General features: G+C 39.1%; 2 protein-coding genes across 15 annotated transcripts in view; one reads left to right on the top strand and one right to left on the bottom strand.

Annotated features, from left to right (window-relative positions):
* mipol1 (mirror-image polydactyly 1) overlaps nucleotides 1–2,928 on the top strand; it is a 363,283-nt gene extending 360,355 nt beyond the window's left edge. For all 14 annotated transcript variants that reach the window (XM_041214749.1, XM_041214747.1, XM_041214748.1 and 11 more), the window contains one exon: nucleotides 1,658–2,928. In XM_041214749.1, the coding sequence (XP_041070683.1) occupies nucleotides 1,658–1,724 (67 nt within the window). In that variant the 3' untranslated portion in view covers nucleotides 1,725–2,928. The remainder of the gene's footprint in view (nucleotides 1–1,657) is intronic.
* Nucleotides 2,929–14,058: 11,130 nt separating this feature from the next.
* Nucleotides 14,059–16,071, bottom strand: foxa1 (forkhead box A1). The gene is made up of 2 exons (XM_041214943.1): nucleotides 16,000–16,071; nucleotides 14,059–15,315 (listed from the first exon to the last, which is right to left on the bottom strand). Exons 1-2 carry the CDS (start codon nucleotides 16,069–16,071, stop codon nucleotides 14,059–14,061), a joined length of 1,329 nt encoding a protein of 442 aa, XP_041070877.1.
* Nucleotides 16,072–17,421: the final 1,350 nt, after the last annotated feature.

Raw genomic sequence — 17,421 nt, 5'->3', positions numbered from 1 at the left:
ATTCTTATAAAAATCTGTTCTTTCACAGTTTTATTTAGATATCTTTTAACAAAATAGGAATTAATATAATTAACTTGGAATCTGTTTAATTTCTCAACTTGGATTTTATTCATTAGTTTTGCAATGAAAACTTGGTGTGTATTCCTTGGGAAGGATGTAAAGACTCATTAGTAACTACTGACAGGCCTAATTCATCACAATGAGCCTAAGCAATGCAGCATGAGAATACGAATGAATATGAAATAATTGCACATCAATGTGACTGACCCCTCAGCCTTGAAATCCATGACAGATCATGAGGGTTGATAGAGGAGAATCTGACTCTCTTTCTAACACAGCTGTGAGAAAAATGTGGCTGGAACCAAGTACTCCTTATATGATGTAGCTGGTAAAAGAACTGAGAGGAGCAGGGAATTTAACACATTGGTGCAGAAAGTTGCTTCATTGATGGAAGCTGAAGAGAATGTAAATTTCCTGGAAGATACAAACTTGGCAATGAGAACAGAACTCTTCTAATGATTTCTAATGTGAACTTTAAAGTTACAGCTAGTATCCCCGAAACCTAAATCTAGATGAATTGTAAATTTTTGGGGGTGGAAGGGGTGCTGGAGTTCAATTTAAAATAAGTAATTCTTTCCCTTGTTTGATGGTCAAAGTCAGTAGGAATTAATGTTCAATTTGTTTGCAAACGGTAGTTTCAATTTTATGTAGTGAAAATCCTGAAAAATTAGGTGCCTCATTTTTTCATGTTACATATCTCATTAAATATTAGCTTTTCCAATTCATGGAGTAGTCACATAACATCATGAATCTTGTATTGGTCAGCTTTGTGACTTACTTGTTGAAAGTATTCAACAACAAGATGTTATGTTACTGGTACTAGAGATGGCTCTTTTCAGCCACCTGCATGCATGATTGTTACTTATAAATCAATATAGATGTGTAGTAATGTACAAACTTCCATCTAAGTGTTTTAGGCAAACTGTAAATGAACACACAGGTCAAAACATCTCTAGAAAATACTATAGACCATAGTCTGATAGCTTTAGACATGCAGCTGACATTCCAATATCTGCCACAGTTTGAGAATAGAATTAAGTGCTAGCACATGGCATGTCATATAAGCAAAAATATTTAACTGCACACATGTTCAGTATCAGAGAAATGTTCCAAAGATATCCCAAATAGATTTCAACTATTTGTGTTGTCAAATCAGTCTGTTTTGCACTGGCTGTTGCCCAAAAGATTATAATGCTTGGAATAAAATTTGAATTTATTTCTAAAAGAAAACTGAGGACCTAGCAGCTGGACAATTAAATCTAAAATTTTGCATAGTTTGCTAACAATTTAATGATATATGATTTTGGGGATTAGTAAACTTTTACAATATACTTCATGAATCAAGTAAATAAAAATACAATAGAAAATGTACCATTCACATTATAAAAACAGGTGAACTTAATAGTTCATCTCCTGTTTGGAGAATGATAAAAATCTTGAAAATAAAATCTAGCGATGAGTCTGCATCCTGTACCAGTGTCTGTGTTACACAGTACATCTTTGTTTTCTAACGACCACCATGCAGCCTTCCTACAGTGCAAACACTGCCTCTTTCAGCCTATGAATTCCTAATACTATTCCACTTTTCTTCCTGCAGGTTGGAACGGCTGGTGGATGTCCTGAGGAAGAAGGTTGGAACAGGGAACATCAGGACGGTGATCTGATTGAGTAGCAACGTCTGGCAAAGTAGTCACATCTGGTGACCAGGCCATTCTATTCATTATTATACAAATAAAAAAGCTTGGTCTTAGCAAACAGTTGTTGTAACCAGCACACTGAAATAACATTCCAAAAATATCCAAATCTAATTTTTTTTGAAGTCTGGAAACTTGATACTATTCTGTGTTGACAAAAGTTGCAGACATCCAGGAGACACTTTCAGATGCACCGATTTTTACCAGGAATTTGTAAGATGTATGCATATTCATTCTGATAATTTAGAATTATTACCTTATTCAGTAAATTCAGTAAAAACTCATAACACTTACTTACCAGTTAGAAAATATCTCATCTATAGGATGTAAACCAAATTATATTTTTAAACTTTTGAATCCAGAAGAGAGCATTGCGGGTTGAGTAGATGTTTAATGCCTAGTGTTGTTTTAACATCAGTCCTTGTGGCTTTTTTCCCTAATATTTAACTTTTTAGTAGCATACTACCATGTATCAGTAGCATTATTCAGAACAACATTGTTAGTTCTTTGTGCAAGCCTTTACATTTTTAATTTGTTCAGAGTTTATATCTAAATCATTGTGGCCGTGAGATAAAGAGCTGTGTAAATTTGTTAATGTTGAATACATTTTAACTTTCTGGAGGTCTAGGGAATGGGGTTGAATTGTGAGCTTTTCAACACAAGTCTCCTGTCTGTATTTTACATGATTTCTTATTTAACTGTCGTCAAGGAATAAATCCACCAAAAGTTGTATGGTACAATCTATTGTGAATGTATTTGGAAGTAACATAATTCCCAAAAAGACACACCAGACACAGTGAGCTTCTGGTATCAGTTCAGATTTGAAGCGGGCATTTGTAATTGGTGTTATTGTAGCAAAATCGAAATTTGTTAGTGTTCGATTTGGTGCCAAAAAGCCAATTGACACGTACATGTAATAATCTCCTTTTCCTAAAATGTGACCGTTTTAATACTTAGAAAATATACCAAAAACGTTGCTATTCCGACGGCTGAAATCGAAATATAATGAAGGTGTGCTCGCACATTCAGATGCATGCGGTATATTCAAATTTGTATTTGTACCATCTATGAATTGGGCTGCACTCCATGTATTCTAATTATGTGAAGACACGAACTTTTAAATTGTCAGCACCTCGAATTACAATGCTAATAAAAGATTACAAAGAAAGCAAAAGAGAGAAATAGCAAATGTGAAATGTTCAAAAGTGCAGATATGCGGTTGTGTTTCATATGAATCCAATGCGGTTTCGTTGCTATGATTCTCATTGAAAAGGGGCGGGTATCGGCAGAAATATGGAATGATCCTGCATGTGGGGGTTTACTGGCTCAGCTGGAGAACATTCACGTTTCCATGGGTCTATTATCACTTGAGATTATTTGTTATCTCAAAGATTTTAACTTTGACTTTTGGTTTACAGTGGTTAATGCTCTAGTAGATGCAAAAGTGATTAAGGAAACAATACAAAGAATTATTTTGCTTAATTAACTCCACGTGCAAAAAAAATGCAGATACCCTGAAGAGTAAGTGAATCAGCATCAACCTATGTTTATAAAAAGTATTGTCAGTAAGGCGTGTTTAAGGAGATAACAATCTAACGCATGAAGACACGATAGTGTCTGAAATGGAATAGCCTAGTTTCTTGTCAACTCAAAGGCGAACTATGATTTCCTAATTTAAATTATCCAAGTTTTGTTTAGGAATTGTTACACTTTTAAGTCACTAATAAGCCGCAATAATTTTTGTTCAATGCAATTTTCAATTTCGATGTGTTGCATTTATATTAAAATCTCCTCCACCAGAAATATTTAGGGGCGGGAGGGTGGAAAGGGACATCTCGATAACTTTCCTGTTATCCTGCAGCACATTTCTGAGCGCAGTTTTTTTTTAAACTTGGACAATATTGAAAAAAAAACAGAATTGCTTGCGATAGCTATAGAGAAGAATCATGTTTAAGTATAAAATAATGTATTTGGACAAAATGAAACGTCTACCTGACTACAGCAACCCATTGCATTTACATATCCACCCCTAACGCACATTATCTCTGGGCGTTTTACGAGGGGTGAGGAGTAAGGAAAGTAAGACGGGGAAAATAAACTGGAAGCTAACAGCAGGATACTATGATTAGACTTTTAAAAGTCTTAAAGGAGGGGAGAAAAGTAGCTATGAACAGTAGCCTGATACCGTTTAAGAAGTAGAAACACAACGAATAAGACTTAAACACGGTTAAAATACTCAATCTAGATGTGCGTGATAAAATTTGAGGGGACAAGTCCCTGAAATCGTGTAAGGCGGTTTGTGCGTGGGTAATGTTGAGGGTACAGAATATAACAAAAATGGAAAATAGAAAAGACGAGCATTGGCGCCACATATGTATGTAGATTATATATAATCATCCATGTCTAATGCGGAAGAATGACGTTAAACGGGAATCCTGCCTTGCACGATCATTCCTGTGAAAGTTGTTGAGTTATGTAAAAATGACATGACCAGATTTCGGTTCTTTTCTTCCAAGTGCAGAAGTTAATTGTGGCGTTGAATTAAATTAAACTTAACAAAAGACAATCCCAAAAATCCATTGAGAAGACGACACTTCATAACTCTTAATAGGAATTCTAAGGGAAATTTCTGAAGACGGGATCAGAAATATTACAAACTGATGTTTATAGTAAGCGTTCTTTGAGCAAGAAGTGAGAATCACCTCCTCTGAAATATCATGTTTGGGATTTTTCGTGGTATTCGTTTCAGTGGATACAGTGGTAAGCCGGGGGGGAATTTAAAATTCTCTCATACAAAAGCTGCTTTTATTGTTGAAGTGTATGGTAAGCATTTGATAAATAACCTATGTCTGACCGCCATAACCTCAAAGCCTGGTGAAGGAGCTGGACCACACCTTTCCTGTGTGTCTGACAGTTATCCAATGTATTCAGAAAGAAGCTAAATAAATGATTTCCAGGTCCCCAACCATGTAAAGGTCTAAAAGATCCCCCTCTGAGCTTTGCCAAATTGACTCACTTTTGCGGTTGTTATTCGAAAGTGGAATATTCGAGAACCCGGAGGAAGGGAGGAAATCGCGGGCAGTTCTTCATAAAGTAGATTTGAGAAGTTTCTAGGTTTAATAGATCTACCGTGTGATTGCATTTGTAGTATAATTTATACGTAACTATTATGTCAACTTGAAGACAAACAATAACCTGCTGGAATCAGCCAACTGCATAACATCTCACCCCTGTTGAATTGACTCCTAAAATTGACCCTTTCCCTCAAATGAATATAACTTAAATTCCACTGATGTTTCTGAAAAAAGTTGCTCATGTGAGTTGCATATCAAAGCGTTCTACAAACTATTTATCCCCGTTATAACGTAGATCGAAATTGTCCTCATTTGCTGTCAACCTGTGCGAACTTATAACATATATGAAAAATGACGATTCAAAAAGCATTCAGTATAATTTTTAATATTGGTTGTTTTACTTTGCTGCTTCAGTTACTTAGAAATGTTCCCCCTTTGTAAATCGGAGGTGCTATATATTTCAATCTCAGTCTCCAGATTACTATAATGCCTAGTTTGTGAGAGCATCGATTACGTGTGAACACTGGTGATGCTTTTATTGGATCTCCCTTAGATGTGACCGTGTAAGTTTTTGTTCTGACAGGGGCTAGCTGCTGAGAGTCCCTCCCCTCCAATAAAGAACACCATTAGATCTTGTAGAATCCACCTCCAGCCGTAACCCTGGAGATGGCACAACCTGGGTGTCCTTGCTCTAATACCAAAGAGTCCGCACTGGATGTTTTCTGTCCTAAGTCGTTTTCTGTTGTCGATAATCCTGTGCTGTCAAATAAATACATTGTCTCAGCTGTTCAGTCCAACATCAAAAGAAAAGTGGCCATGTGAAGGGGGGGGGGGGGGGGGCGGGATCTTTCTCTTTAAAATTTACGTGTCGACTGAATGTAAAGCTCTTTGTCAATTATGACATTAGCAGTAAATTATTTTAGAATAATAACTATATGGGGAGCACTGATGAAGTGATAACGCCTCAGTTGTTGGAAATGCAACAGATTATGTTACACGCTTGCTCATCCAACAAAAGACGATGAAGCCTGATTAACCATTTTGAAACGGAAAAGATGTCGACAAGACTACAAAACAACTTTTTATACGGTTTAATTAAAAACGTGTTACGAGGACAGAAAAGATGAATGCGATCTGAGAAAGCGTGGTTGATCCGGTTGCTATAACGACAGTAAATCTTCTACGTCTGTTGTGTTTCATACACTCCTGCTGCAACCAACACCTGCTACTGCACCAACTAAACACCAGAAAAAGTCCGAAGCACGTTAGCAATATCGCTCCCAATTATTGTACAAATAATGTCTTATTTAAGGTCAATATGTGGAATCCAGTGCAGTGTGCTTGATGTGTTCGCTTCCCGTGTTATCCAACGTGCCAAATAGAAAACCCCCTGTGTGCTCCGAACTGTGGTACCACATGGGTAGAGTCAATTGAGGGATATGGACAATCCTTGTAAAATTTCTATTGAGGGTGGAAGTTACGTTCACCATTAAAATGGATACCTTTGGATCATGGTTACAATTTATCTTAGATTATATTAGAAGATCCAGGAAGAATGTGATCCATATCCATATGATCAATTTAATGCTACTTTATAGCAACTTGTCAGCTAGATGCCAGCGACACATACAACTGCATGACATCTCAATCGCTGCTTCTTCTAAAGTCGGCAATTGTGTTTTATTTTCCAGGTTTTGCGCTAGCAGGCTAAAGACAGTTAAGTCGATCCTTCATATATTTTTGCAATGCTCTTGTAAAACTGTGTATAAACTTCTGATAAAAGAGCAGCTGCACTCCTAGCAGATTTCTTTAGAGATCTTCTCTCCACTTCTCCCACCTCTTTTTTCCCCTTCTGGTCTGAAGGGTATTGCTTTGCTCTTTTCGTTGGCCAAGCACAATTGTGTTATTGGAGATAATGAATTCAATCCCTATCAAAAGGTATTAACACGTCTTTGGCTGTAGTGGGTTTAAAACGAGAAGAAAGAGAACACAAAACTCGCCGAGCCGCCACACTGATAGCTGCTTTGAAATGAAAGGGTTCGGGCATTGTTGTCGAAATTTTTGCCCATACGGCACAAGAAAGAGTCGGGCCTTTTGATGGACATATGAGAACTACCTCATAACGGGAGCAACAAGTAGCGCCAAAGTCTTCATCCTCCTTTGCGTTGGTGCTTTGCCTGCTGATAACATATGTTAGCTTTTAATACAGACCCTTAGATCTAATTACTTCTGCTCGCTGACCACACTGGTGTGGAGCTAAATGCTAATTCTCAGGGAAAAAATCGTGTCCCGGGTGCAATCGCAACTGAAAATGGAAAGGAAAGTTACAGCAATGTTAAAAGAGACCAATAGTAAGTCGGTCTAGATCTTTACTATCTGCACCTAATGAGGCACTGGGGAAGTCCGAAGGTCCTCAGAGTCAAGGAAGATGATGATATTTTATTTAGATTGAGGGAAATGAAAACTGACCATAACAAGCAAACGTGAGCAAGAAGCGAAGCTCCTTACCACAGATCACATGGCCTCCGACTTTGATGTACCTCTGTGAGGGAATGTTACAAATAATTCCTTGGCATGTTCGATATTAAAATGTTATTGGCAAAACAAGACATTTTCCTTGTTTCTCAATAAATTCAGTATGACAATACAGCATTTATTTGTTTGAAGATTATATGTTATTTTCAAAACAATTTAAATAATTGTATCTTGCTTCCCTGCTGAAATAGACTGGTAGCATTTAGCCTAACAAACCCAAATATAAATAAATTGGGAAAGCAATATAGCTGGTATCGATATAATAGCGACCCTTAACACAACGTTATGACAAACATTCATTTGTTCCGAACCCTGAACGATTGAGATCAACATGTACCCGAACAATCCAATCCGATAGAGTTTTAAAATACTTGAAGCCTTACCAAGAAAAGAAACAACCAGTATTCGATTTTGGTTATAAGATAGTTTTGTATTGTGTCAGTTTATGTCCGCCAATATTTTGTTGATTTGAACGGCAAAACAGGAATATTCACAAACTAGTCTTCCTATGTCAATCACACAGATTACACTTCTGCATCGAAACCAGTGACCGTATTTTCATTAAAATCAGTAAAATAATTCCAATAATGATTTCAACTGATCAACTGGCGAATCAAATTGCAAATAACAAAAGAGAGATGGAAAATTAAATATTTGTTTAAATATTTGTTTGGGACACCGCCATTTAGAATGACCAGTAATGATAAACTGGGCAGTCTTAAATCAAATTTTTCGATGCCGTATTGGGTGCGGCGTTTACTTACAAGATGCACTTAACCAATGTAACCCACTGTATACCGTTTTAAAAAGTCCAGTAACCAAACGTCATGTATTATAAATGTAAATGGTACTAATCTTCAGATCGTATTGAGATTAGCAGTTTGTCTATATATTTTCAATTTTGATCGCATTTATTTCCAGACTCAGGAACGCGAAACACACAACACCAAACACGAGATTATTCCCGCGCTATTGCACAAAGAGGTCGAAAATGAAATTTTAACTATCTACACAAATTATAGTCGGAAATTGTTCACGATTGTATTTACCGTCTATAGAAATTGAGGCTTTCGGTTATACCTTACACGGTTTAGTTTGCAAGGAGATATGAGCAAATGATACTAGTTGAAGTAAATTGGGGGACTTGTCCAGAAATGAGAGCAATTACATGAAAGATCCGCCTTTTTCGCTTAATTAATATTGGTTGCGGTTTCCAGTTTGGTATATTTTCATCTTATAGAGAGACACACATTCTTTACCCAGGTAGTGGTTGTTAAATCCAGTTCCTGTCAGAGGTCATGAGACGTTGTTTGTCCTGTTCAAAGTTCGCATTGAAAAACTCTTGGCCCCAGTCTGGTGGATTAGAAGTCACAAAGGGGGAAAAGAACAACACTGAACCCAAGAAGCTTGTGGGATGGAACAAAACGCTAAATGTCAGGAGAATACAAAGTGAACTCGCTCACAGCTGCCTTGGTTGCTTCTATGCCGTCCTTAAAACTGGAAGATTTATCTAGGAAAAAAATATAGGGCTGAGTGTCCATTGACCGACATTGTTCAACCTTCTATCTCTAAAGTTAGCTTCGATGGATTTCTTTGCGGGTTGCAAATGCAGACTCGGCCTTGTTGTGCTGTTCTTAAAAAATAATTGATGTTTCGTGTTTCATGCCATACGAAATGTTTTGATCACACCGTAACTTTGAAATCTGAAAATCTTTTTCATCCAGTGTTACATTATCATTTACAAAAGTGATCTGTAAGTGCTGTGAAAATCGAGGAACGACGAAGAACGAAAGTGGATACACACACGCCCTTTCCTTCTTTAAAATACACTCTAAAGGAATTAGGGTTGCGATTTACATTAATTCTCAATGTTTCGTTCTGACGACCTAGATAAAGTTAATCAGTCCTGATTTTATATTCAGGTATGCTAATTAGAAATTAAGATAACCGACCAAATACTTTGCATGTTTTAAGTACTGACTGCACCCACGAGTTAGAGTTTTATTTCAAGCATTTTAATTCTAGCCCAATTGTATTAACCATTGATTTAATGATGACGTTGACGATGGCGACGAGAATGCCCTTTATCTGAGTTAAACTTTCTGCCCTGTCCTTTCTCATCATTGAGAGCGGCGCTCGTATTCCTTTATGCAACAACCATGTTGAGCGATTATACATCGATTTTTGTATTAAAGTTGCAAAATAATCAGAAAATCTATCGATTGAGAGTAAGTAATTTGCACAAAGTCACGGTGGCAGAATGTTCAGATACATGATCCACGCCATTGGCGCCTCTTTCCGCGCACGCCAACTTAATACTATTTTTCATGTACGGTTATCATTTTATCACACACAAGCAACATATTTTCATGGAATCCAACGCGGTTAAACTAAAAACATCTTCCCTCCTATTTTAAAAGCATCCAGGACAACGTTATGAAGGCTGGAATTATATTTGACTATCCTGGGTGCAAAATTACATAAGTCACTTGACAACTAATATCGAACAGAAAATACGTTCCAAACCATTTCTCGCTTTACAATATCCCGTTCTTCGGTGGACGTTTCATCGTATTCCCAACTGTGTGCATTAGCGCAGGAAGAATACTTCTTAGGGTAAATTAGAAGCAGTTGCCTTTCTATTAACGTCATACCATATTAAATGCAGAGAACAGAATAAGCTTCACATGTAACGCGTCAGTGTATTCAGAAAGGCATAATGCAGACTTCTGAATCTGGCTAGTCTCATAAAGAAAATTATTAACTCGAAAAGCTCTCGGCCCCACACTGATGGATTAGAAATCACAATGAGAAAATAATCAGATTGCAATAAAGGAAGGAGCTTGTGAAACAGAGCAAAGTTCTAAATGCAGAGCTGTCAGCGGTTGTCTTAACATTCGATGTAACCATATTAAAAATGAACAATTGCGCTTAAATATACTAAAATCACATGCAGCATTTTGTGTCTAACCGTAACTGCTTTGACTTCAGTATTTTCGCACTTTTGTTTGCTTTTAGAGTTAAAGTATATATCGCTTTTCCTCAGTCCCTTTTGCCGACCTTTGCAGAATTGAAAATTGTTTGAAGGTGCATTAGGAAATATGCAATTGCTCAGATGTGCAGGGGGAAACTGAGGATAGCAACTGGATACCAAAGCGAAACACAATTATCTTTTTCCCATTAGGACAATGTATGTGTAAATAAAATAAGTTCGTTAAATGTTTTGATGAAATAAACAAATAACACTCCACTACACATCATTTCAATGTCACGTTTGAGAATCAAACAGTACTCTGATTCTCCCCCTGTTTCTGAGCATGTTTATATAATTGCCAGTTTTACTGTAAAAAGTTAAATGCACCTTTGCCCGTGGTGTAATAAAAGCTGTAAATGTTCTTGCTGGTAAAAGTGGGGGAGGGGATTGAGATCTGAAGGGTTCTCCATACTTTGTCTGAACGCTAGTTTCTTCTATTGACTTTAGCACCAAAGAAAACAAGCACCTCCTGTATTGTTCGATTTTACATTCAACCGTCAGGGTTTGACTCTTCTTACAAATTTGCCATCGAGAACAATCGAAGAAAGGTCAATGGAATTTCTTAAGAACTTAATTTGCCGATATGTTCTGATGGTATCAGAAGCTAATACGAATAAGAATAATTCTGTTCGCAAACGGTAAGCACCTGCTCTATTTGCAGCGATTACTTCTGCTACAATGTTCTTACTCAAAACTAAACTTATTATAAAAGAAGAAAACGTAAATTAAATCAACATTGTAGATACAGCAACCCCAGACTTCCAACAGGCATTATTACTAATTACCCAAACTAGAACACCACCCACACACGGGCGGAAATAATAAGTTAGAATGATGAAATGAATGCAATACAGTAGGCATTGCTTTCTAATATCCTACCGACGTGCTAACCCTAAAAAGTTTCTCTTGAAAAGTTAAAAACGCAAATCACCTCGTTTGGCAAATGTTATTTGCAAAAGCAAATTGAATGAAACGCGATTTTATAGAATTTGAAAGTGTATGAAATAGCAGGCAGTATATAGGTTGAACCCCTCTCGTCATTTAATGATTGTATATAAATCATGTACACATCTGACCGCGCTGTACAATGGAATCCAGGCAGGCGATGTAATTTAAATGTGCCGGTACACTTTCCATGGAACCCCGTATTCAATCTGATTAACGATGTTCAAAATCCTTATTAAGAAAAATATACAATACAATCGCCCGCTATCCAATGGTAACTCCTTGCAACAGCGTATTTACAAAAATAATAATTCGCTTTTCTGTAAATATATTGAACTGCGGTGATGCGAACGAATTACAATTTGACCTTTTCTCCGCAGCTATTTTATACACACCTGGATTTAATATATTTCCAGGCAATCATAAAATGAATTTTCAATTTAGTTATCTAGGTATTAGGATTCTCCTGCATTTGTTTGGAAATATGCTGTTATACAAAAAATAAAATGTGAATTAGCAATGTTCACATTGTTGGTGCAGACAACGAGTACAATCATGGATATTCAGGGAATTCGCTACCTCCTCTTCTCAATTTCGCACTACATTTTTTCACTCATCAGGGGGCAATTACATGATAATTAAAAGAATTTCACGGTTACTCGGACAATGTGTGTGTCCTGCCAGTGAACAGTGATCAAAGCCAAAGCTATTCATTTCCAAAATCCACTTGTACGAGTCGAAATTACAAAGTGTTTTGTAACCAGATACAAAGAAATGTAATTCTGTCACACATTGTAACATTTGTAATAGACAATGCTCTGTACTTGTTCTCAGCGTGACAAAGGAAACAGGCTGCCAAACCTTTTTTCATCTGTTCTGCGCAGACTTTATAAATTATCGGGGATAATGCATGCGGTTGGGTAGAGTAAAACACATAAGGATCAGCGAGCACTGTTTCTGAAATGAGGACCAATGAAGTAACGTTCATGTATGAAAATGAAATAAACCCACAGGTAATTTTAATAACTGACAATATTAAACGTAATTTTTGTAAGTGAATTTTCCATTGCGAAATATAATCAGTCTGGACACTCGCTTTTCATATACAGGGGTAGCGTTTGGAGCACCAGTTTCCTATTTTAAAATACAAATCATGAACTCGCAGCTGGTCTCTAATTGGTCTTCCAAAATACTTGGTTTTGATTGTGCACCTTGTGATTTTTATACCAACTCAGAGCTGCGTTGTTTAATTGAAAACGACAATGTGCTGAAATTGTGATCCTTTGGCTATCTTGTTTTTTTTTTAAAAGTGAGACCTGGCTTCTTAGAACGTGCTGATATTAATTATAAATACCCAAAACATAGTGATTAAATCGTTCCATAAGGGGAACATGTTGAGAAAATCCGAGCACAGGCTCACTGGATTGTTTTCGGTTTTGGGAATGTCCTGCTGGGGTATTTGAAAATGTTCACAGTGAATCTGGTGACTTTTATGTTGGAAACTATATTTATACAACCAAAGCAGCAAGAGTTATTTTATACAGATAATCAGCGAAGAACAATTGAAATTCACCCTGACCTTTCTTTGATATTTTTGAAAAGATCAGCAGACTGTAATAGTTATAATCATTGATTTGACGGTGGTATTATTTATCGTGTAAACATTCTAAACTCCAAAGTTCCCTTTTAATTAATGGGAATCACTCACTTTTACTGCAATACTGGGAGAAGTATTTTTGATTTAAAAAAACAGCTTATTGGTGAGTGATCTGACGAATAACAAAGCACAAGGTGGGTGCGAATTAATCTTTTTTATTTTTCTCATCAAATCAAAATAATTTTATTCATTTTCATAGAATTACAAATACAAAATTAACAATTCCTTAAATTCCATTTGTAATTTGTATCATTATTTTTAAACAACTTAAAACTAGAAAGGACCTAGAGTAGATCATGCAATAAATTAGGCACATTGAGAAAAGCCGCAAGAACCCGCCTGGCTATATGCTAACACCAACATTTCTAAACAGCTAAAAACGGGGGAAAGTGCATTAACACTGAATGGAATTAAGAGTTAAAAGGCATCGTGGAACGAAAAATAGGGTGAATTCCCGCGATTCCTGATGCAGGTAACGTTTGGTTCATTTTTTAACAATCAACCCGTTTTTAAAAATGTCTTTGTAAATGAGTTGACATGAACACGCGAAACAGGTCAAGAAACGGCCTTCGTTTTTCACTATAAAAAACACTGCACAGCGTCCAGCGGAACTTTTAACGAGCAGTTCCGTAGAATTAACACAATTATTTTCTCCAAGCAGCTCATTTCATTTAACCCCCGCACTCCTTACACAAAGCTCCCCTCCCCGCTCATCTTTTTTGTAGTTAAGACAAGCCTTGGGGCTTTATATTGCAGTCTCTGGAAATGTTGAGTGGGCACGCAGAAGTACAGTATAACACAACCGATTCTAGAATTATACACCACGTTTCTAAAAAAAAATTAAATACATTCTGCAGATGTTTGCGATATATTCTCCGCGAAATGTACAGTCGTGATTCATCGCCAAACCTTGCAGCTACTTTACACTTCCACAGTTTTTATACATATAAACGTTATAAAGTAAGTCTTTGCACGCAAGGTGCACGAAGAGCAATCCCAAAAAGGGAATATTGTTAATTATTATATGACGATTTGAGCTTCTTGGTTTCGCGTGCAAGACTAAGAAGTGTTGAGAACAGGTCTGGAATACACACCTTGGTAATAGGAAGTGTCGCTTGTCAGAACCGAGGGATCCAAGCTGCTCTTGCCCATTGAGCTGAGGGTTAGCCCGCTGGTCATGCTGTTCCCATAGCTGGAGTAGTGCATGGCCTGTTCGTAAGCCTTCAAGTCCATCTTGTGATGCTGCTGCTCAGACGACATGAGGTTATTGATAGAGAAGGGGTGATTGAAGGAGTAATGAGGGTCTCCCTTTAGGTGGTGAACCTGCTGTGAGTCGGCGGCCGACACGTGGCCCATGTGCGGCTGAGACTGAGGGTGGGGGTGAGGGTGAGGGTGAGGGTGGGGGCTCATGGTGCCCCCGATGGCCGGGCCCGAGCTCACCAGCGGAGCTGGAGACTTGATGTCGGCCTGAGGCCCTGTGTCCGGGCTGGAGGAGCTGCTCGAGTCGCTGAGGGCCGCCGTGCCCTCGGCCGTACCCCGACCCCCGGTGCTGGGGTTACCGGCGGGGCTGGAGGAAGCGGCCGCCTCTTTCCTCCCTCCGTCCGAGGCCGTTTTCAGCGCCGACTTCTTCTCGCACTTGAAGCGTTTCTGGCGCCGCAGGTAGCAGCCGTTCTCAAACATGTTGCCTGAGTCCGGGTGCAGTGTCCAGTAGGAGCCTTTCCCCGGCTTGTCGGGGGAGCGGGCCACCTTGATGAAGCAGTCATTGAAGGAGAGAGAGTGCCTGATGGAGTTCTGCCAGCGCTGCTGGTTCTGCCGGTAATACGGGAAGAGGTCCATGATCCACTGGTAAATCTCACTGAGAGTCAGCATCTTGCTGGGAGCCTGCTGGATGGCCATGGTGATGAGGGAGATGTAGGAGTAAGGCGGCTTGGCGTGTGGGTAGGTGCGCCGGAAAGTTTTGCTGTCCCTGGGCCGGCTCAGGTTACTCTGACTGTAAGCCATGGGGCTGATGGCCGGGCTCATGCTCGAATAAGGGCTCAGGGCGTTCATGGGTGCCTGCGGGCTGCTCATATTGGGGCTGATGGCCGAGCTCATGGCCGTCACCCCGGCGCCCATGCCGTTCATGCCACCGGCTCCGCTGCCTGGCATCCCAGCCATGCCCGGGCTCAGCCCCGTGCCGATCCCTGGGTTCCCGTAGGACATGTTAAAGGAGCCCGTGGTCATGTTGCCGCCGGTGCCCATGGTGTTCATGCTCATGTAGCTGTTCATGCTGCCAAGTCCTGGGTTCATGCTGTTTACTGGCACCGCTGAATAGGCCTTCACAATAAAATAAAGTGTTAGTTTGACGGGTCAGGATGCCAAGTTTTTTTTAAAATTCAGAACATATTGCTCACCGGCTATTTTGACTGGAAACTTATCTTTTACTACACGCTGGTAGTGAGAGGAAAATAAACCTTCGGACTCATTAAAGTAAAATGAGGTGAGAAAGCCACGCCTCTTAAAATAAAATATAACATTGGAAGAGTTTCCTCCCAGGAGTAACAGTAATAGTACAATAGTGCTACTGGTTATTATTGATGGCTTGTTAAGATTCCCTCTCTGATCTCTGGCCGGTCCTGTAAACACTGGAGCGGGAGAGAGAGCGGGCTCAACTCCCTCCTCTCTCTGATGCCATCTCGCGGTCATTAACTTTGCGGCTCATTTACCTCCTGTATCGAATACACAAATGGACAACACCAAACAGTTTTATTAACTACAGTATTAGCATTATGCTTTGGTATCCCTTCATTTTGAGACACCTCAAGCGGCCATGTAACACCTGCTAGACATATTTCGACTGAACATTGTCCAATTTTGTAAAAAAAAAGTTCCTCGGCAAACTGCCCATAAAACATGGCTTGAAATGAAGCCGCTAAATAATCCAGCGCTCTTCATGTGATCTATTACTTGATGCCGCAAGGGCTCAACTCAAAATAAGGTGCAACTGTTACTTTGACTTACCTCCTGCGGTTCCCCGTAATAACTGCTCCACTCGGACGCTTCGTGTCCTTCCATCTTCACCGTACCTAACATCATGGAGGCAGAGTACAATGAACGAACATCAAAGCTTGCCCCCAAAATAAAATCCCACCGCGGATGTACTCTGGCTGAAGCACCGTGCGAAAGATAGAATGGAGACTGCGAGAGTAAGGAAGTGGTGGGACGCGAACACTTTGAGTAGTGCTGGGGATATGCGTAGTGATTTAACTGCCCACAGATCCTGCCTCCTTTCCCGATTTGCCCAGATCTTTCTTTATTTGAATAATCAGCTCTCACCTAAGCGTTAGGATACTCTGTTCTTATTGCACACCTGCCTCAACTACAGACACCACTCAGATCCAACTGGCTGCCACTCAGCGGGGCCAGACTTGAGTCATTGAAAATAGTCCCTATTGGATTTGTAAATAGACTAATTGGTTTAACTCGGAAACAATAGGAAAGACAAACTATAGCAATGGGATGAGAAACGATAAATTAATCCGGCATCAAAAACGAAACCAGGGGACGCATTTTTCCCAACGATTAAACGGGCCGAGAAAACCCGAGATGTTGTGGCACAGTTAATGACTCGAGTTTGCTTTTATCTCTGGTGCATCCTCCCAACAACAATGTACCTTAGCTACAACCGGACTTTTCTTTGCAATTTGAAGTTAACCTTACCCATCTGTACAGCAAATTTTCAGAAAGGCGATAAATGCAAATACTCAAAGAGGTAAATTGCGCACTTATGTGATTTGTTTGGCCTGTTAACAGCTTTAAACATGCCTGTTAAAACTACCAAGCCTCACAGAACACATTTCAACAAAACGTCAACACTGGGGATAATTTAATAAACATTTCGTTTAGAATCCTGCCCATCAGACTGCATTGTGTAAAATGCCTTACTCCGGTAAATCAGTAAACTGTAAAAGAGATAGTTGGTCTAGCAGCTTGTCTATCGATAGCACCGTTAGCAAACCTTTGGACCAGCAAATATCTTATCTCAACCAATAACGGTAGCATTCCAAAAACAAATTATTTCTGGGACATTCGGCTCTGACCCCATGCAATTCATGAAATTACACGGTTATGTGAGCTGCAATCTGAAATCCACATGTTTGGTGACAGCCTACAAAGGGCGATGGACCTTTTCTGTCTGTTGTTCATTTAGAAATCTAAACAAATGTCTGTTTAATAAGGTATTAGGCTGAGCGACATTCCTACCCTGAAAGAGACGAATTGGACTGAAAGTGGCAGATGTAATTAGCCTGAGGTAGAATTTACTCTGCCGTGTGACGTCTTTGAGGAATGGTGTAAATAAACGCATTCTTCGTCCTTATTTCGTCGCGATAGGTCGTAAAAATGCAGAATGGAAGAATAGTTTGTATTCAAGATCACGTACCT

The sequence above is a fragment of the Carcharodon carcharias genome, chromosome 20, assembly GCF_017639515.1.
Source record: "Carcharodon carcharias isolate sCarCar2 chromosome 20, sCarCar2.pri, whole genome shotgun sequence".
In the NCBI taxonomy this organism is placed as follows: Eukaryota; Metazoa; Chordata; class Chondrichthyes; order Lamniformes; family Lamnidae; genus Carcharodon; species Carcharodon carcharias.
Note: the sequence above shows the minus strand (reverse complement) of the source record. Positions and strands in the feature narration are given on the sequence as shown.